The 20,610-nt window shown below is 43.6% G+C and overlaps 2 protein-coding genes across 2 annotated transcripts in view; both read right to left on the reverse strand.

Annotated features, from left to right (window-relative positions):
* Positions 1-3,324, reverse strand: part of LOC133420234 (C-reactive protein-like) — a 70,369-nt gene extending 67,045 nt beyond the window's left edge. Inside the window, exon 1 of the mRNA XM_061709861.1 lies at positions 3,319-3,324. The gene's annotated coding sequence lies outside the window, so the exon portion shown is untranslated. The remainder of the gene's footprint in view (positions 1-3,318) is intronic.
* Positions 1,614-14,994, reverse strand: LOC133420210 (up-regulator of cell proliferation-like). Its single transcript, XM_061709817.1, has 2 exons — positions 14,868-14,994; positions 1,614-6,940 (listed from the first exon to the last, which is right to left on the reverse strand). The coding sequence occupies exon 2, from the start codon at positions 6,930-6,932 to the stop codon at positions 2,268-2,270; it is 4,665 nt and encodes a 1,554-aa protein (XP_061565801.1). The 5' UTR covers positions 6,933-6,940; positions 14,868-14,994; the 3' UTR covers positions 1,614-2,267.
* Positions 14,995-20,610: the final 5,616 nt, after the last annotated feature.

The raw sequence follows: 20,610 nt of genomic DNA on the forward strand, positions 1-20,610 counted from the left end.
AGAAGGAGGTGACATGCAGCAAAGGGCCACAGGTCAGGACTCAGAACTGATGTGGTGAAATGAGGATTTAATACTCTTTAAATCCTGTAAACTGTTCGATAAGTTGAGCTGTGAGGCGTCACGGATGTGGAGTAATTCTGAGAGATCCATGAAAGTGAGACACTGAGATTATATGTCCCACATCACCCGCGTTCCCTCACCGGCCTGGGATAGGTGGGTCGGGATACCCGGGCCTGGCGGGGCTCGCCGTGCAGCCTGGGGCGCCTTCTGGCGGTGCTGGACCCCTCCGGGGAGGGGGAAACGGTGCGTGATTGTGTGTCTGTGTCGGTGAGAATACGGTATGGAAGGGTCCTGCCATGGAGGATTCGGGCCTCCATTGGCAGGACATCAAAACTTAATAATTTATCATTATTATATTATACAAAGATGGTTATTATTATTATTATTAGTATTATTATTATGTATAGTATATCATATTATTATTAGTATAGATATCGGATAGGTGAATGGATGAATGAATGGGATGCCTGGGTCTGGGGCCCTCCGTTGTCGGGCCTGCGCGGGTGTCGCCTTGTTGGGGGGTTCCCTCTCTCCGGGCCCGTCTCCGGTCCCCCCCGCTGCCTCTGCGGCGGGGCGCCCCTCTGGTCTTGGAGGGCCACTTCGTGGGGGGCGGGTGCACCTGCCCGCGTCAGCGGCCGGGGCGGCTCTGTCTCTCCGGGCAGGCTGGCCCCCTGCCGGGTGGGGGTCGTTGGCCTGAAGGGTGAGGGCCTCCTGGCCGGGTGTCCGGCCCGGACCGGGTGGCCGGGGATTGCCTGGGGCGCGGTCCGCCGCCGCGGGATCCCTGGCTGCTTCTTCCCGCGCCGTGGGGGCCCCGCCCGCGGGCCCCCTCGGCCGCCGCCGGGGGGGGGGGGGGGGGGCTCGCAGGCGGTGGGTTGCCTCCCTCCTACTTCTCCCCTCTGTGGGGTTGCCGGTGGCCTGGGTTCCGGGCTCTTCCGTGTCGGCCTCTGGTCTCGCGGGTGGCGGGGTTGCTCCCCCCCCCTCCCCCACTATAGATACACTTCAGGTGGAACTTTGTTATGTTTATTACACACACACACACACACACACACACACACACACACACACACACACACACACACACACACATAGTCACTTAGTCACACGCATATACACACACACACACACACACACACATGATCATATACATACACACACACACACATAGACATACACACTGGTTTGTTCACCTGCATGCTGTCTCTCTAGTTTTTGGGTTTAGGTAGCGGTAGCGCTAGCTTAGCTCAGACTGCAATTAGATCTCAAGATTTAGGTCGATTGCTGTTATTGTTTTGGTTGGCTCCGTGCCGGTTTTGTGCTTTGTTTGTGGTTTTTTGTTGCAGATTTCCAGTGCTTGACGTGTGTTTCCGTGTGTTCCTGCTTCCTTTGGATTGGCAGTGGATGTCGTCACCCCCCCCCCCCCCTCATTAATATGTGTGCAGACAAGGGAAAAAAAAAAAAAAAGATTATATGTTCAAATATGTGACACAGGATTTATTTTTAATGACGGCACAAAACACAAGTTAGACTGAAAGCATAAACCTTTATTAGTCACGTTACACACAAGTATGATGATTAAGTATCCACGTACTTAACACACATTTAGAGATTTTCTTTATCGTTATGACAAAACAAATAAGAGTAAAATTTTCACGAGTGAAAAGGTTTATTTTAAACACAAGTGATGAAGGCTGTTACAGTCATCATTGGTTACTCTTGAACGTTTTCTTTGATATTTCTCCAAAATACTGTAAAGTCCACTTTATAATGATGTACTTCAGCAAAGTAGTTGTTGTACTTTGAAAGCTCAAAAAAAAGAAAAGATAAAAAGAAAGCATATGCAATTATTCCAAAAAGTAAGTACATGATTGTAATGTAACATTCTGGAATGAGAAATCAGAAAAGCATTCGACTTATTTAATATGGTGAGATTAGTATTAAAACAAAAATTTCATTTCAGTCAGTAATTTCAGATGTAACTGAATAAATATCTTGTTTACTTTTATAACCTATGCTGTTCCCAAAGTGATCAAAAAGAAGAATAATATACACACACATATTGTAGGAATGTAAGAAATGATTTCCGATCTATATGTGTTACCAAACTTGAAGTTGTTAATAAAGAAACTTTAAGAACATTAAAAAGACAGCATTGAGAGTGGAAGGTTCCCTTTCACCATCAAAGAAAGTGAGGTTAAATATAATCAGTCTCAGGTGACGTTAAATGAGTTTTTTAGGCTTGTTTCTGCCTGTTGTTTTGTAATTTCCTTCCAAGTTTCAGGAATGTCAGCTGGCTTTGCCTTATATGCTTCAGCAAAGTCCTTGTTGTACTTGTTCATCACATATTTCCAGAAGTCTGATGCCTCAAGACTCCCATCAGGAGGGATGTGCCAGTCTGGGAAAAATTCCCTGTAAGACTTGTAAGGATGCCATTCATTGTTGGTTTCGCTGCAGCGAAAGTTGTTGTCACTGATCACAGAAGATGTGCACATGTCAGTTACAAGTTTTTCTGAACTGGCCCAACTGTATCTACCCAGACCTTCTGGTCGATGCAGGGAAGCAAAGTGATCTTTATGTTTGTCTCCTCCTGCTTCACAGGGAACTTTACAGAACGGACACTGTTTCCCACAACCAACCACTCTGTTGAAAAGCTCAGTCTGAGGATTCACACGGAGATGTTCTAGTTTTCTCTCAAAGGTTGTGTCTTTAAACTTCTTCTTAAGAGTTTCTTCCATCTTCTCCACAGACTCAGTTAACCAACCAGCAAACTGCTCCCGGTCAGCGTTGTTCAGGATCATGAAGGCACCAAGAGCATCCTGGGAAATGACCAGTTTATCACCGAGTTCTTTGCAGATGTGTTCAACAAATGTCTTCAGGTCAGCAGTCTGCTCTGATTTTACCTTTTCCATGGCGTTCTTTATATTTTTGATGCTCGACTTGATATGTTCTTCCTCATACCCAGATGTCTTAGATGCATCTGAGAAGTGCTCCTTTATTTGTCCAAGTATCCATATCTTTACATAATCCTCATACTTGGAATTGAAGCTCAGATAGCTATTGAAGTCTTCCTTTGACAGCAAATCCAGCAGAATTGATCCCTGGAAGGAGGTTCGTGTGCTGAACGCTTTACTTTTCATCATTTCTTCGGTGATATTAGGACCCAGAGAACGGTAGACAAAGTCTTCAACAGCAGGTTTCAGACATTGTTCTGTGAACTCTTCAGCCTTCTTCTGGCACTGGTCTCGTTTGTGGAAAACATCTTTGAAATCTGCACAGAACTTTTTCTTGTTTCTACCCAGAAGGATCTTGGGGTCATTTGCTTGCATGAAGTCTTCTTGCATTCTCTGAAAGTTTCTGGCTGCATCTGCACAGATGTGCTGCTTTAGAGAAACTTCAAACGCAATGCCTGTGCCAAGATCAGCCTTGTTCAGCATTTCATCAATGATGCGAAGGATTTCCTGGATGTAAGTATTGTGGTAGTTGGTGTTTCTTTTCGTTTTCTCTGTTACGGAGTCTTGGCAAGCAGCTATGATGTTGTCAGCCACTTTTTGTCTGGCTTTTACAGGATCTTGAAGATTTAACCAACCCCTGAATTTGTCTTTTATTGTTTCACCCCTTCCTTCAGGTTTGTGTATGAAAGGCTCCAACCCACACTTTTGGAGGTCTTTAATCAGGAGTTCAGATGCATGACTCCCTTTCATTCTAACATTTTCTCTCAGACAGTGGCTCACGTCTGTGAAGACATCTGTGCGTTTTAGTCCAGAGAAAGACATCTTCTTCAGTGTTTCACTCCACATCTCATCAAACTCTTTGTTTAACACTTTGTCTGTCATTTGCAAATTTTTCTTTCGACACTCACTAATTAATTCACTCACTGCTTTTTCTATTTCTTTTGTATGGTTCTCCTTTATTTTGTCGACTTCTTTCAGTCCCCGTTTGATATCAGCTGCTGCTGTGAGCTGATTTACGACAGAATTTTCCAATTCTCTACGAATGTTTTTTACACTGTTTTTAAATTCCTCTTCGTATCCTTCAACCAGATAGACATGTCCATCTGTCTGCTTGAAGTATTCCTCCAGATTGTCAAGGAGCTTCTTTTCCCATTCAGACAGCTCTGTGGTTGCTTTCCGTTTTAACTGAGTAAGGAATTTTTCCATATCAGATATTTGAGACGTTGCAGCGACTGTACCAAAGTTGGAAATCTTCGTTTCTGCGTTGCTAATCCAGCGGTACATTGCTTTCTTGAATTCCCACTCCCATTTGTTGAACTCTGTGCAGAGCTTCATGTATGCGTCAGCTACAAGGCTGTTTCTGAAGCTGAAGATGAAGTTTTCATGCTTCACAGCATTCCAAAGACTGGTCATCCACTCTTTAAACTCCAAAACATCATTAGCAGATGATACACACTCTCCCAGTTGTTGGATGATGTTCTTCTTGAGCTCGTATAAAGTCTCGCTGTATCCCACATTGACTGGTGCCATTGGTGGGTTTCCATTCCAGAGTCCAGGAACGTAGCAGTTCCCCGTGTCTGGACTGTACTCCATCACATCAGTGAAGCTTTTGTTCTCCTCTCTCTTTTCCATTTTGGCTGCTGCTTGGGTCATCTCATTTAACTGTTCCAGGAGTAGTTTTCTGTCTCGTAGGTTCTTCTCATGAGCAGAAACATCAGGAACGTTTTGATGAACAAACTGACATTTTGGTTTTTTTCCCACCTCCTTCATCCGGAGGAAAGCATGAACCACTATTTGCAGAATGTCCTTCATTTCAGTTGAATTCTCCATTGCAAGATTGATAATGGTGATATCACTCAGCCCCACCACAAGCGTTGCAAGCTCATTGTCATGCTCATAGCTGTTGTCCAGCTGAGCAAGTTCTGGTGACTTTAAGCCCTCGGTGTCAATGATCACCATGAAGTCACAGCCAAATTCTCTTTTGATGTCTTCATTGAGTGTGATGAGCAGCATGAAGGCACCCCGAGTACATCGACCACTGCTGACTGCAAACTGCACTCCAAACATGGTGTTCAGGAGAGTGGACTTTCCAGTGCTCTGAACTCCAAGGACTGTAACTACCCGTATTTTGTTTTTTGGAGACACCAAGTGATTCAGCTGAGTGAGAACGTCACTCACCCATCCCAGAGGTATGTTGGATGCATCTCCATCAACAAGTTCAAGAGGAAATCCATCAAGCAACAACTGTGCACAGAATTTGGGTAGATGTTGCAATTGTTGACGTGATGGGTGAGTTTCTGGAAGTGAGAGGGAAGCTTCATACATCTGACCCATTTCACGGAAGAAATGTTCAGTCCCCAGAGAGCTGTTGGAAAGTTGTCTGTCAATTTCTTTCACCTCCTCTTTGTTTGCAGAATCTTTGCACTTTTCCTTGTACAGCTCTCTTAGTGCGGAGAGTTTTAAACGAGAGACGTTATCAAGGTTCATTCGCATCCATTTCAGGAAATAACACCTTTCTATTCCTGGTCTGGATATTTCCTGGATGAAGCATTGCATTGCTGGGGACAGCTTAGAAGAGCTCTGCTTTTTTCGCAACTTTTTCTTCTGTTCTTTTAGGTCACTTTTGTAGATTTCGATATCCTTAGATCCAACTTTGCGAAGACGAATTTCCTCTTTTTCTAAGCCAGTGAGTTCTTTCCATATTTGGCCTTGCAGAGGAAGTTGTTGTTCTTTATACTGAAGAAGGTCTTGAATTTCTTCAGTGATGGCATCTGCACTTTTCTTTCCAGCCTGACACTCCGGAGAGTCTTCATCAACCAGGATTCCCAGTTCATGAGCAATGTCAGCCATATTTGCTATTGGCATCTTCATCTGTGGGTTTTCAATTACATCACTGACTTTTCTCCTCAGATGTTTGATAAAATCTGCATCATTTTTCTCTTTTGTCTTAATAATGATGTTGTTTTTCGTCAAGCCCAATTTGGTAGCTACACTTTTAAGAGCATTTGGGCTGAAGTTCTTGCTCTCACTGTTTCCCACCAAGAAGATCTGAGCCTTCTGGTTTTGGTTTGTGAGAATTTTGCACTCAGAGTCCAAATGGTCAAAGAACAGAAAAACTGCTGCAGATGTCTGACACAGAAAGGAGCATTGTGTTTCAAATGAAGCAATGTCCCCATGAAGATTAGCAACAGCCACTGGTTGATTAAAAGTATCAACTTTTCTGGTCCCACCCGGAAGGTACCAGGTGATTTCTGTCAGTCCGTTGGATATTCTTTTTGGACTGTCACCACCCTCCATGTTGTTGTGAACAAAGGTGTCGTGGTACTGCTGAGAATTGCTGAGAAGCTTATTGAGGATCTCTGACTTTGACAAGGAGCAGTTACCCAGTCTCACGAAAGAGATCATTGGAACTTGAGAATCAACTATTCTCTCTTCAATGAAACCCTTGGATTGTGAAAGAGCTGGAGGTCTGTACTTCTTGACAATGTCTCTCATGGCCCACAGCATGAGTGTACACGGTTCTGCATCACAGCTGGGAAGTAGCAGAGGCACAGCGAACTGACACATCGACATTTTTAGTGCCATTTCTTGTTGTACAAAAGCATCTGAACATAGAAAGAGAGCAGTGATTATGTCGAGAGGGTTTAGTGTGTCACCTGTGTTTGGACTGTCAAGTAGATCACTGAAATCTAACTCAGTCCCTGAGGAATCATCGTACGTTGACTCACAAGCCGATGAATCCTTCATATTTCTGGCTGTTACATTAACCATCATCAGTTCCTTTAGAAAATACCATGGGAGATCTGATTTACTCTTGACAGGAACATCAGTGATGGTCTTCTCATCAATCTCCAGGATCTTGCTGAGTGTTAGCTTCTCTCTGTAGTACGGCATCAACCCCAGATCCTCCAACAGGCTCTCCATGTCGGCCTCTGTGGAGATACAAAAATTGTAATACATTTACTTCTGTCTAAAAACTGCTGCAGACAGAAAAAATGTTTGTGTTTAAAATAAAGCAATGTCCCAATTAAAATGACCTAACTGTGACAATTGAATACTGATCAAGTATTGTGTGGTACTGCCCCCTCTTTTTTTAATAAAAACAACCTTAACAACAAACACAAAATCAGATTAAAACTGTATAGAGGTGGATTCTGATGTGAAATAGTTTTATAAGATATCACTTTAAGGCCAGGCAAGTTTATTTGTGTTGCACATTTCATGTACAAGACAATTCAAAGTGCTTTACATAAAAAGGTTTTTTTAAATCCATTAAAAAGTAGGGGGCACGGTGGCGCAGCTGGTAGTGCATCCGTCTCACAGCAAGATTAAATTCTTGCCGGGGGTGCTGAGGGTGTGTTTACTTCCTCCATGACTTCAGTGCCCACACCCTGGGTGGGGACTGAACTGTACTGAACTAACCCACAAACTGTGTGGAGTTTGCATGTTCTCCCCGTGTTCCCTTGGGTAGCAATGTGAGCTACCCTCACAAAAACATGCAGCAGTCCTGGGCTATACTGCCCCCTCTGGCCAGCCGGGGCTCCACATGGGCTGGAGAGATTCCGTGAGTAACAGTGTTACAGACAGTAGTCTAGTCTATTGAAGATAAAAGCATGGACATGTTTTTGTATGTCCTGCTGAGACATCTTGATAAAGGCGGACGCTTTTTCTGTTCTCTCCCTTATCTGCCTGCCCTGCTACTGCTTGTTTGTCTCGTCTTCAGAGTCTCTTCTTTTTCATTCCTCCGAAACTCTACAATCATGGAATTGATTAACTGGTCTCTCAGCACAATTGACCAAATTTTTGTGACCAGAAGACAGGGGGTAAGGGAGCCCTCTTGCCCCGATGGGACATTTTTTTCTGGATACACAATGGATTCCTTCAAATACTGGAAGCCTTTGTGTCTCAAGATTCTGACTGTCGAGGATGTTGAAGATGCCTTCATAATTTGATTTATGATAGCAGGATTTCTCCTGGTCATCCTCTTGATCGGAGGTGGGGGATTCCTGGTGTATCAACAAACGCGTAAGACATCGACAGCTGTTTTGGCTCTTTCAGAGCTGCCGGACGTGGCTGAAGGATCAAGCAAGGCGATCAACACTCAGACTTTAACGTTTGGGGAGCAGGGGCCTCATCTATAAAGCTTGCTTGCGCACAAAAAGGGCTTGAAAGATGCGGAAGCCACTTTCTACGCAAAGGCTAGGACCTAAAAAGAAAAAACTAACCGAAAAATCTGCTTATCTTTATGGCAACCCTGACCCTCCCGTAAGAATTTACTTAAGACACGGGGAACTGGCGACGCACGCTGTGAGGTGGTGAAATGAAGCCAGATTCATGTCATACTCTTAATAATGTCATCACATATCACAAAATATATCAGACTTATAATAAAATAGCGCTGATCGTGTTTCTCTGTGTTTGAAACACAGCGTCAGTCAGGACTCTGCTGCTGCTGCTGCAGCCGCGGTGACACGCCGGGAACCTCCTTCACCCACCGCTTTAGGACAGAACAAATGAGGGGCTTTATAGAGCGTTTAGGGGCTCCACGGAGCCTCTCATTTCTTCCCTAAAGGGACACAGATTTCTTTATATATATAATGAGTTTTACGCGCGCGTGAAACCTTTAGGTGCGGGTGTAAGCCTAAATTAGGGTCCCGCATTAAAACGACGCAGAGCCTACGCCGTAGGGTACGCGGTGACGCGCACCTACGCCGTAGGCTCTGCGTTGGTGTGACGCGGAACCATAAATCAGCCCTGAGCAGCTCTGAGGGGAGACCGGAGAGGAGGAGGGGGAGCGGGGGGTGAAGTTGGGCTGTTCTCGTATCGTCTTCGCACAGGGTGTGTCGATGAGTTGCAATTAATGGCTGATCCTACCGTTAGTTTTTAAACTGTAAAAAGTGGGGGGTACAAAAACATGATTTTGAAAAGACGGGGGACATGTCCCCACTGTTGCGCCGGGGCACTCACGGCGTTCTGCGCAGCAACGGCGTGCTGCCACTCACTCGCTTTATTTTATAGCCTACTATTTATTTTTCTACTTTTACTGTGACCACAAAATAATGTAGTTTTACTGTCCTCCACCTCATCCTCAACATCTCGATCTCAGATCTCAGTGAAATTCAGTGGCACGGTGGCGGGACACCTCTCATTCATCCTGAAGCCAAACAGGCTGCAGGAATCCACTGCGCATGCTCAGCAGGCTCATTCATATGCAAAAACATACAATTTTTGGTATGAAGTGGGCGTGTAGTGGGCGTGTAGAGGGCGGGATATGAGGCGGATTCAGCTGCGCAACCTCCCAGCTGGACTGTGATTAATGAAGCGAACATTGCGCGCAAGATTGCGTGCACATGGTTTTATTGATCCAGATTTTTTTTTGCGCCCGGCATTTTTGAGGCCCCAGAGCTGTAAGCTGGATCCGATTCTCGAACAGAATCGCAGGCTGGCGGCGGTGTTTGAGCTCATTGGCAAGTTTGATAACACCCTGGAGAAGTTGGAAGCTCGGCTTGGCGGGAAGTGATCACAAATTCGTCTGATTGGAGTCGCCATTGATGAACCAGAGACTGAAGGCAGACGGAAAATTACTGGGCTGCCTGTTTTTCAATAAAATTGTTGATTCTATAATCTGGCCTTGACAGAGCGGTCTTGGCCGATCGCTCCGGTCCCAATCTTCCTGGTGGAATGTAAACAAGGTGACTCTGCCCCCACTACTAACCCTCCCCCTCTCCCACGAACACCTGTGGATCCCTGTCTCAGAACTGTACCGAGCCGCCTGATAACATCAAGGACATTTAACTGAGAGCAGCTCTGGGCGAAGGTTCACGGACGGACTCATCGCTTCACAGACAGACAATTACTGATAAACACACAAAACACCCTCAATTCAACGCCTTCCTCGGCCTCCCTCTTATCAGCCCCCCCCCCCCAACAGTCTCCGGGTTTCGAGCGCCAGACGGCGATCACTTGGAAGTACTGTGCGGGGACCCCCCCAACCCCCCTTTTTTCTGTATCTATTCTGCCGAGGTTCTACCTCTACTTCTACAGTCACATAACTGGCTTGAAACTGCCTTTTCCAGAATTTTAGATACAAATGGAAGGTTGGAAATTGGCCTATAATTAGCTAAGGTGTCTGGGTCAAGAGAAGGTTTTTTAAGTAAAGGTTTGATTACTGCCACTTTGAAAGCCTGTGGTACATATCCTAAGCTTAGGGATAGGTTGATTTGGTCCAGTATTGTCGCACCAATAAGAGAAAAAACATTTTTGAATAGTCAAGTCGGGATGGGGTCTGACATACATGTGGTAGACTTAGCTCTATTAACGAGTGAAGTCAGCTCAGGGAGGTCTATAGGATCAAAACAGTCTAGAGTCAAGTCAGAGCCTAGGGAAGTCGCTATGATATTGGCCTATAGTTACTAAGTTTTGTAGCATTAACGCCACCTGCAGTTATATGGACTTATTAGGCCTCGCGCATGCGCAGAACGTACGCTCCAGGTTGGTGTGTTCGGGAGTATTTTTTTTTTACCAACTCAGAGAGATGGATGCCGACTTTCAATCCGACTGTTTTTCTCACAGTTGGTGTGTCCTGGGGCCTCATTTATAAAAGAGTGCGTAGGATTCAAACTAAAAGTGCACGTAAACCCAAAAGCCGAAAATGGCGTGCGCACAAAAAAATCCGGAATCCAAAATGTGCTTCCACATAGATCTGTACGCTGCTTCGGCGGAAGAAAAAAACCCGTCAAATCACGATTCCACATAGATAGATAGATAGATAGATAGATAGATAGATAGATAGATAGATAGATAGATAGATAGATAGATAGATAGATAGATAGATTTTTTTTTAAATCCCAACCTTTGCGTAGAAGGTGGCTTGCGCATCTTTCAAGCCCTGTTTTGTGCGCAAGCAAGCTTTATAAATGAGGCCCCTGGCCCTTAGAAGTAGAGCAAACTTTGGCAAGTTCATCAGCATTTCAGAAATGTCTGCAATTTGGAAAGATTTAACATTTGACAGCTACTGCAATGCTACTGTGAAAGGTGCCCCTCTTATTGATAAAAAAAATAACCATAACTCATCTGCCTGACACTACACCTTCGTCTACTGATTTATAAAACCTTGTGCACGCACACCTGCACGCAATGTTCTCTTTATAAATCACAGTCCGCCTGGAAGGTTGCACACGTGAATTCGCCTCATATCCTGCCCTCTACACGCCCACATCATACCATGAATGGTCAATGCAAACTACTTCATAACTGTATTTGCATATGAATGAACCTGCTGAGCATGCGCAGCACCTGCCTGCGGCCTGTTTCCTACACTCCTGTGCGTCAGGATGAATGAGTAATGTTTCGAGCCAGGCCCTTGGCCACGCCAGATGAGTTTATATCAAGCATTACATTTATTTATAATGGGATTGTTTGTGTTGTAGCCTATATGTTTTTCTATAGGGTCTTGCTATAGGGTTTCTATAGGTTGCTATATTCGTATCATGTCAGGAGATGGAGCTGTTGGCAGGGTGCCTATGGTCTCTTATGGCCAGGTTGAAATGGCCCACTTCCTCTCCTGCCAGCAGTCTTGGGGCCTGATTTACTAAGATCCTAAATAAAGAGTACTAAATTGCGTGTGCACTGAAAAAGTTTGCACGTGCTGTTGTTGTGTGTTTTGCGGGTGATCAACTAAGAATGCTTGCGCAATTGATAACAGGTGCAAACCGCAGTATTTAAATGAGGTGTTGCGTGTCTTACGGTTTGCGCCATGGAGAGTCTGGATGGAAAGCAGGATAGCCGCAAGCGCAAAATGAAATTTGACGAGTTGGAGTTAGAGATATTAGTGGAAGAGGCAAATAAACACATTCATGAACTACAGCAAATAAATTTAAACATTACCAAAAGAAACGCAATATGGGAGAAAATCTGCGATAGAATAAATGCAATTGGTAAGACAAAAAGAACGGCAGATGAGGTTAAAAGAAGGTGGCAAGATATAAGGCGAAGAACTAAAGAAAAAGTGGCCTTTAATAAAACTTGTGCAACCATTTTTAAAATAGCATGCAGCAGAATAAAGACTCTCTCTCTGCGTATTCTTTGATTTTGGCGATGTCGCCTCCTTGCCACAATAACAGCAGCCATCGGTGCGTAATGCTGGGCAGATTAGCACCTTCCTTTCGAACGTATTAAATACAGACGCAATCACAATCCCCGCAATTACTTTTAGGCTTGGTAAATCTCATTGCGTGTGGTAAATTAACCTATTTGCATTTTCTCCTCCCAGTATTTAGCGCTTTCTGGCGGGTACGCCCCATATTGATTATTCATCAGGGCAAAAGTACTAAATGAACAGCGTGTGCTATTTTGCTCATTTGAGAGACGCAGTCCTCTTTGCACGCTGTTACTAGATCAGCTTGCACATTGGTTTGCGGGTGATGTCAAGTTTACACACGTTTTTACACACGCAAACCTTTAGTAAATCAGGCCCTTGGAGTAATGGCGCTATATTGAATGCCACATGGTTCTGTACTGTTTGTAAACTGCAAGTTCTGAGATAAAGCATCAAATATGACGAGTTTTGGTCCTTTTTCATGTGAAGTTACCACAGTTTGGCTGTGAGTTCAGCCAATCATTGGCAGTTATCACTCCCTAATTTGTAATTGTCAGATTATAATGGGGTAAGTAAAAAATGTGGTAAGTAAAAAAAAATCTTCAAACTAGTCTAAAGTATTGGCCCTGCTATAGACTGGCGATCTGTGCAGGGTGTAGCCCTGCCTCTGGCCTGAAAGTTGCTGGGATAGACTCCAGCAGACCCCCGTGACCCTGCAAAAGGATAAATCGGGTATAGAAAATTGATGGATGGATAGTCTAAAGCAGTGTCTCCCAACGTGGGGTCCGGGCCCCCCCTGGGGGGGGCGCGGAACTTTGTCTGCTTTGAGGATATGCAGTTGTAAAAATTATATTTACACATGTTAAATAAATAAAAAATCATGATAACACACAAAATGGAATACAGTAATCCAAGTCTGTATAAACCCACTTAGAAATGTATTTTGGTCATTTTAAAATACTTAGTTATTTATCAAGATAAAAACTTAAAAACATATTATTATATCATTATTTAATTTTTCATTTAATCATACTACTACTCCGACAGGTTGTTAAAGGAAAAATGTAAAAAAAATGTTGCTCTCATATTAAAAGAGACATTTTTCAGAAATATTTTTATGTCCTTATTTTTTGTGCGTATTTTATACATTGGTGACACAAAAGGAATGTGAGAAAAACAAAGTACAGGGTAAACCAAAGAGAAATGTATCAAAAAAACATAATTAATGTTCATTTTTTCAATTAAAAGGTTTGTAACGAATAACTTTACTCTTTTGCTGCTAGTACGTACGGGTCGGGGGGCCCGGCTGGTCTTAGACACAAGTAGGGGGGGCTCCATGGAAAAAAGGTTGGGAACCAATGGTCTAAAGTATATATTCTAAAAAATATATATATATATATATATATATATATATATATATATATATATATATATATATATACACACACACTAAAAGACGGAGCACAGTGAGCAGCCAGGAGGGTATGATTAAGTTGAGGTAGTTAGGAGCTGAACCAGACATCACTCATCACAGGACAGCGGCTGCTCACAGCCAACTCAGGCATAGAATGTACCATAGGCGCCGGAAGTGGGGGTGCGGCAGGGGCTGCAGCACCCCCTGGAAAAATTGAAATGACAATAAAAGATTATAAATATATAAATATTTGTGGTTGCTGTTTCTGTTCCACAACCTTGTTAGCCAAATTTGAGATCAAGGCTGAATATAGGGGTAATTTTAATTAAAAAAATGAAAAGTAGCCAGTCACACCCCCCTGGTCTGCGAACCGCTCAGGTGATCAGAACCGCAAATGTTGTTTTTAAACATCCGCATTTTTGCCCACCAATTACAAATGCACAGCCAGCAGCGCTCCTTTCAAAACACAACACAAAGCTCCAAGTCAAGACGAAGATGGATATACGTTCATTTTTTAAACCAAAAGAGAAACAGACACAAAACATTGCCGAAGCTGCTGCCAACAGCTGTGCTACCAGTGACAGTGAGTCGGAGGAGAGCGACTGCACCGCTGCCCTGGCTGCAGCCACCGCGTCAGCGACCCCCCCAGTGTCTAACACCGGCTCACCTGATGGTGCAGCCGGCCATATGAGCAGCGATGACCCGGGAGGAGGAGGAGACTGCACTGCCGGTAATATTGGTCAAATTATGCTCAAATCATTGTTATGCAACTGTTTTGGGTGAAAAAAAACTTCAAAATTTTTGCGCGCCCGCGCCATGCGCGGGCACGAACGCGAGGATTCCTCCCTATATATAGCTTCACCAAATATTTTCTGTCACCCGCCGCCTATGTGACTATGATAATAATTATAGTCATGTTCCTTTTTTACTGTAGATGGTTGGTTCGCTATGTTTTGGTAAAGCTTGTGCGCACTGTCAGCTGTTCTTCATGCAGGGGAGGGGCAAGTGATTTCTTAAGGGAGAACCCCCGCACCCCCTGGCAAAAACGTCTTCCTGTGCGCCTGGAATGTACCCAGCAAAAAAAACTTTGACAACAAAAATTTACCAGAAGAAAAAATACATCAGCTCATTGTTTTAAACACAGACACACTGTTTTAAACTAGTATTCTGACAAGATTTTTGTAACTTTATCACTATATTTCCTAAATATTACGTTGCAAAAACCAAAAAGGCTGAAATGCTTTTGACTGCTGCAATGGTGTAATATCTATATTTAAACCCTTAATGTAACAACATGATGTGAAACTGGAAAATGAAGTTCATTAATGTAATGTTTTCTTTGATTTACCTGTTTTGACAGTTATTGAAGCTGGGGCGCTTGTAGTTTCATTTCTCAGTTGTGCAGAAACTTGTTGTCATCTCTTCCATAGTTTCTCCTCCACTGCAGCAGGTCACAATGCAAGACTCCACTTCACCAGCTGGAGGATCCCATTGCAGAGACAGTTACTGGTGACGTTAGAGACTTTTATCCCAGTAGGAGGAACTGGTTCTGTGAGAGTAAAATATAAAAGCAATATGTTTTTTCACAATTCAAGTCTTAAAGTTCAAAGTGGTTGTTTCACTGTATTTACGGACATAAATGATTTGGTGTTGGTTTTTTTGGGCATATATGTGATGGATAATAATTTTCTTTGCAAAATGCCACAAGCCATTACAATAAACTCAACACAATCAATGTAAAATGTAAATTTGCCTACAGTATGTGGCTGCCAATAAGCAAACAAATGCCTTCATAATTTGTAGAAATTTCATTCAAACATAAAATTTTTATGCCAGATTTACATGAGAGGTGGCTTTGCTTTCAGTTCCATTTTCTGATATCCTTTTGATGTTGAAAGTATACTCAGTCCCGGAGTTTAATCCCGCAATCTCTACGCTGCCACTCTCGTCAGTGTCCACGCTGCCTCTCTGTGTGTTACAGCTGTAATCTACATGAAGCTTGTATCTAACGGAGGAAGAGCTGCTTTCAAACTCAAGAGAAACTTTCTCACTGCCTCCTGGAGGAGGAACATCTGTCAAAGGAGAAAACAATACTCTGTGTTCATATTACAGGATGCTTTTTGTTGTAAAACTTTCTGAAACGTGCCCTTATCCTCCATCAGTCATGCTTACAGTCAGCCTGCAGCGAGGCAGAGGAGTCTCCTTCATCACTGTGAGGCTCAGAGAAATCCTTGATGAATGTAGAAAAAGTTTGCCTCTCGTTAAATTAATCAACATTAAAATATATATTGTTCATGTGTTGTGTGTTTTTATTTGACCTCTTCCCCCTCTGAGTTATCCATTGTTAAAGTCACACTCTCAGTTATGCCATCACATTTGGTCCACATAGATCAATCCTGTTCCACAGAAATTTACAATATTACATGTAAATTATGTAATATTACAGCAACTATATCAACTATAATACAAATAAAAAGGCACAAAAAGTGAGGAAATTTGTGTTTGGTAGATTATTTCGTTGTTGTAACAATGCTTATTGTCAATAAACCTTATACAGTTATTTCCTGTTCCTGTTACATTTTAAATGTCCATCCATCCATCGTCCGCTGCTTATCCGTTCCCGGGTCGCGGGGGCAGTAGTCTCAACAGAGATGCCCAGACTTCCTTCACCTCAGACACTTCCTCCAGCTCCTCCGAGGGGAGTCCGAGGCGTTCCCAGGCCAGCCGAGAGACATAGTCTCTCCAGCGTGTCCTGGGTCTGCCCCGGGGTCTCCTCCCGGTGGGACATGCCTGGAACACCTCCCTAGAGAGGCATTCAGGAGGATCCGGTACAGATGCCCAAGCCACCTCCTCTCAATGTGAAGGAGCAGCGGCTCGACTCCGAGCTCCTCCCGGGTGACCGAACTCCTCACCCTATCTCTAAGGGAGCGTCCAGCCACCCTGCGGAGGAAACTCATCTCTAAGGGAGCGCCCAGCCACCCTGCGGAGGAAAATCTCGGCTCTTGTATCCGCGATCTTGTCCTTTCGGTCACTACCCAAAGTTCATGACCATAGGTGAGGGTAGGTGCGTAGATTGACCGGTAAATCGAGAGCTTCGCCTTTCGACTCAGCTCCTTCTTCACCACGACGGTCCGGTACATCGACCACATAACTGCGGACGCTGCACCGATCCGTCTGTCAATCTCCCGCTCCATCGTTCCCTCACTCGTGAACAAGATCCCAAGATACTTGAACTCCTCCACCTGAGGCAGGACTTCTCCACCCACCCGGAGAAGGCACGCCACCCTTTCCCGGTGGAGAACCATGGCCTCGGTTTTGGAGGTGCTGATTCTCATCCCTGCCGCGTCGCACTCGGCCGCAAACCGCCCCAGCACATGCTGGAGGTCCCAGTCTGATGAAGCCAACAGGACAACGTCATCTGCAAAAAGCAGAGACGAAATCCTGTGGTTCCCAAACCGGATCCCCTCCGGCCCCTGACTGCGCCTAGAAATCCTGTCCATAAAAATTATGAACAGGACCGGTGACAAAGGGCAGCCCTGCCGGAGTCCAACATGCACCGGGAACAAGTCTGATCTACTGCCGGCAATGCGGACCAGACTCCTGCTCCCATCATATAGAGACCAGACAGCCCTTAGTAGAGGGCCCCGGACTCCATACTCACTTAGCACCCCCCACAGAATGGCACGAGGGAGACGGTCAAATGCCTTCTCCAGATCCACAAAGCACATGTAGACTGGTTGGGCAAATTCCCATGAACCCTCGAGCACCCTGCGGAGGGTATAGAGCTGGTCCAGTGTTCCACGACCGGGACGAAAACCGCATTGTTCCTCCCGAATCCGAGGTTCAATTTTAAATGTTTATATTTATAATTTTTTTAATTTGTTGTACATTATCATTGTTACTTCATCTCAGTGGTTGATGGGAGTGGAACTCTGTACAAGCCCTTCGGGCTTCGTCCCTCCATGCGCTTTAAAAAAAAAATGTTGCTAAATAAATACATAAAAATAAATAAATAAACATAACTAAATAGTGTAGCCTATGTTCGAGTTAAGGTTGTCTACCACAGGCCTAGGAGCTAGAGCTTGAGCAGTTTTTTTGCTGTTAGTATGTTCATATATCTCTGATGCTGTAAATGATGATGTTGCCAGCAGTTCAGGAAATCAGGGGCCCAGACCTTTTCAAGAGTTGTACGAACTTACATGCAGATAAACCACATACGAATTACATCACAGTATAAGAAAAGCATTGTTACAACAAATAAATATTCCACCAAACACAATCTGAAGCACAAATGGAAAATGTCCATCGATTACGATAAAAGTTGAATATTTCAAATTTAGTTTTCGCTATACGCCCTCCCGGTCTACGTTTAACATTAAAAAGGACAGGAAGAATAGCTTCTAATATTGTGATTCTGAAGTCGTTTCACGTGGATATTCAGTATTTGAAATTACACGCGGGGGCTGAAGCCACGGCAGGGATCTGCTTCCTGACATCTGATGCATAGGCCATGGGCCGGGCTTCAGGGGGGACTGGGGGGGCGGTACTCCCCATTGGGCCCCGGGCCGCCTCGGGACGCCCGGTTGCGACGTGCGGGCCCGCCCCCTCGCAGAGACCACACCCCCGAACAGCGCTCTCACCCACGGCGGTGGAGGTGAGAGGCGAAACGGAAGGGAGTGCCGTCTCCGTCGAGCCCCCGCTGCTCCGCGCTCTCTCTCTGCGCTCACCGAATTATTATTCTCAGAGGAGTCAATTCTTCTTGTATCGAGCGATAACAAGCAGGACTGGAGTTGAGGGGGGATGAGGGGGGATGGCATCCCTCCTGAAATAAAAACGGTAAATCACCCCCCCCTGTAAAACTGCCACCCCCCCTTTCCATCCCTTATGTCATTTCATCAATGAATGTGGTTTTACTGCTATTTCAACATTTAGACTCATCACCAGAGAAATAGCTTATTTGACAATTTTCACCTGTTTCAAGTAAATTTTCACTTGAAATAAAGTAGAAAAATCTGCCAGTGGGACATGATTTATCTTCTCATTACAAGCAAAAAAATCTTGTTCCACTGGCAGATTTTTCTACTTACTTTAAGTGAAAATCTACTTGAAACAGGTGAAGATTGTTGTTTTTTCCAGTGATGAGTCTTGTTTTAAGTGTAATGAGATTTTTTTACTAAAATGAGACATTTTAACTAGAAATAAGACAAATATTCTTGTTAAGATTTTGAGTTTTTGCAGTGATCCATTTTACTTATCCTGTGAAGGACAGAGTCATATTGATAAGTTCAGAAAACTGTTTTTTATTGGTGTGTTTTGATGTATTTGATTTAAGCCCAGTGGATATTTAAAGCTTACAGAAGGCTGCATTTAACTGCTGCTATGTCATTCCTGCAGCTGTTTTGGTCAGTGCTATTATTTGTAATATATTATATTATTTGTGATCAGCGCAAATTATCTGTCCCCATATGATAAAATCCACCCTGATTTTTTTTCACAACTCGAGTACTGATAATAAGCAACGAATAAAAGCCTTTCAGAGATATCCACTCAGTCTTTGGAGATTGCGGCTCTATATATATTCAATATTGTAGAATATATTTTGAAGAGAGAGTTCAAGAGGGCGTGAAACCATTAATCCTCCCCCTGTGGGAGATGAACCTGGAGTTGTTATCAGCGATTCATCCCTGGGCCCGGGCCCACCAGAAGCTGCATCATGCTCAGGGAGCAGGTTTACAGGTAGCTACCGTTATAACAATCACAGACACACTGTCAGCAAGAAAATGTGAGTTTGTGGTAAATTGCTGCAAAGGGCCCAGTCATATGCAACGCCCCCGGCCTGGCATAGGCCTATATGAGCCGCATCCACTCATCCACAAAAAGCATTTAACTCGTTAAATCAAAACACTTCTCATATATTTTTATTATGTATATTCCGCTTTTTTCCTCTGACTTAAGTAAAAGCGTAAATAATGTTTAATAATCATACCCATATTTTTTTCTCTATTGCCTAGTATATGACAAAACACAGCCTGATTTCTTTTTTATTTATAGAAAACTTACATCTACAAGCTTAAAGAGTTACGTACCTTGAGAAATATCTCTCGTGCTGAGGATGAATTACCACGGAGTTCAGGTAAGTTTATCCTAAGATGAAGTTGTTCCAAGTACAACTCTCTTCCTTCTAATGTCAGCTGGATATTGAGCATCAGCTTTTATACTGAAGAACAAAGTAATACAACAGATGTTATCTCTTGGTGCTTTCCAGAGACCCAGAACATGACGCCCAAGCAATTATTACAGAAACAATGGCATGTAAAAACAAAAGAACAATGTTTCACTTTCATTTCCAAAGACATGAAAGTTCGGTTACAGGACATCAAAAGTTAACATCACAATCTATCTAACTGTGCAACAATAAACTTGACCAACTGTGTTTTCATAACTTGTTTTTTCTTTTCATAACATGAGCTGTTTTTGTAGAAAGGGAAATTAATTTAGATGCCTGCAACATTATTTCTTATGTCCTCTGATCTGTTCTGCTGCACTCCTCTCCTGCTTTCATCATAAATGCCATGGGTTAGGGTGAAAGTGTGTAACTTTTCATGCCATCCATTTCTTTAGTTTATTATTTTGTAGCTGTACCAGAACCAGACATGTTTAGCTGCTCCACGTGTCTGGAACAAACTCCCAGAAAGCCGCAGATCAGCTAAAACAGCTGATCTTAAAACTCACCTGTTCTCAGCTGCCTTTGAGTAAAGGTCTAAATCTGCAGTCCCAAAACCTAATCATATTTTAAATACTGATTTTTATCTATTGTTCTTCCTTTTTTTCTGTTTACATTTTAAATCATGTCTTTATGTTTTAAAGTCTGTAAACGCTGCTACATGGTAAGAGAGCTAGCATGTCATCGGCTGCACTTGTGTTTGCTGACTCGGTTTATGTTTTTTTTTTTTTTTATGTTTTGAACAGAGTTCACAAAAAGGCAAAGATGGTTTCTATAGGTGCTCTTCGTCTTCAAGATATTACTGAACTCATCACGCAGCATTTATCGGACATATGTAAAACCTTGACACAAAAAAAAGTAAAATTAA

Source organism: Cololabis saira, chromosome 20 (assembly GCF_033807715.1).
Source record: "Cololabis saira isolate AMF1-May2022 chromosome 20, fColSai1.1, whole genome shotgun sequence".
NCBI classification, from domain to species: domain Eukaryota; kingdom Metazoa; phylum Chordata; class Actinopteri; order Beloniformes; family Belonidae; genus Cololabis; species Cololabis saira.

Excerpts from the sequence above, each read along its gene's own strand:
- LOC133420210 (XM_061709817.1), bottom strand. The coding sequence starts at position 6,932 with ATGGAGAGCCTGTTGGAGGATCTGGGGTTGATGCCGTACTACAGAGAG.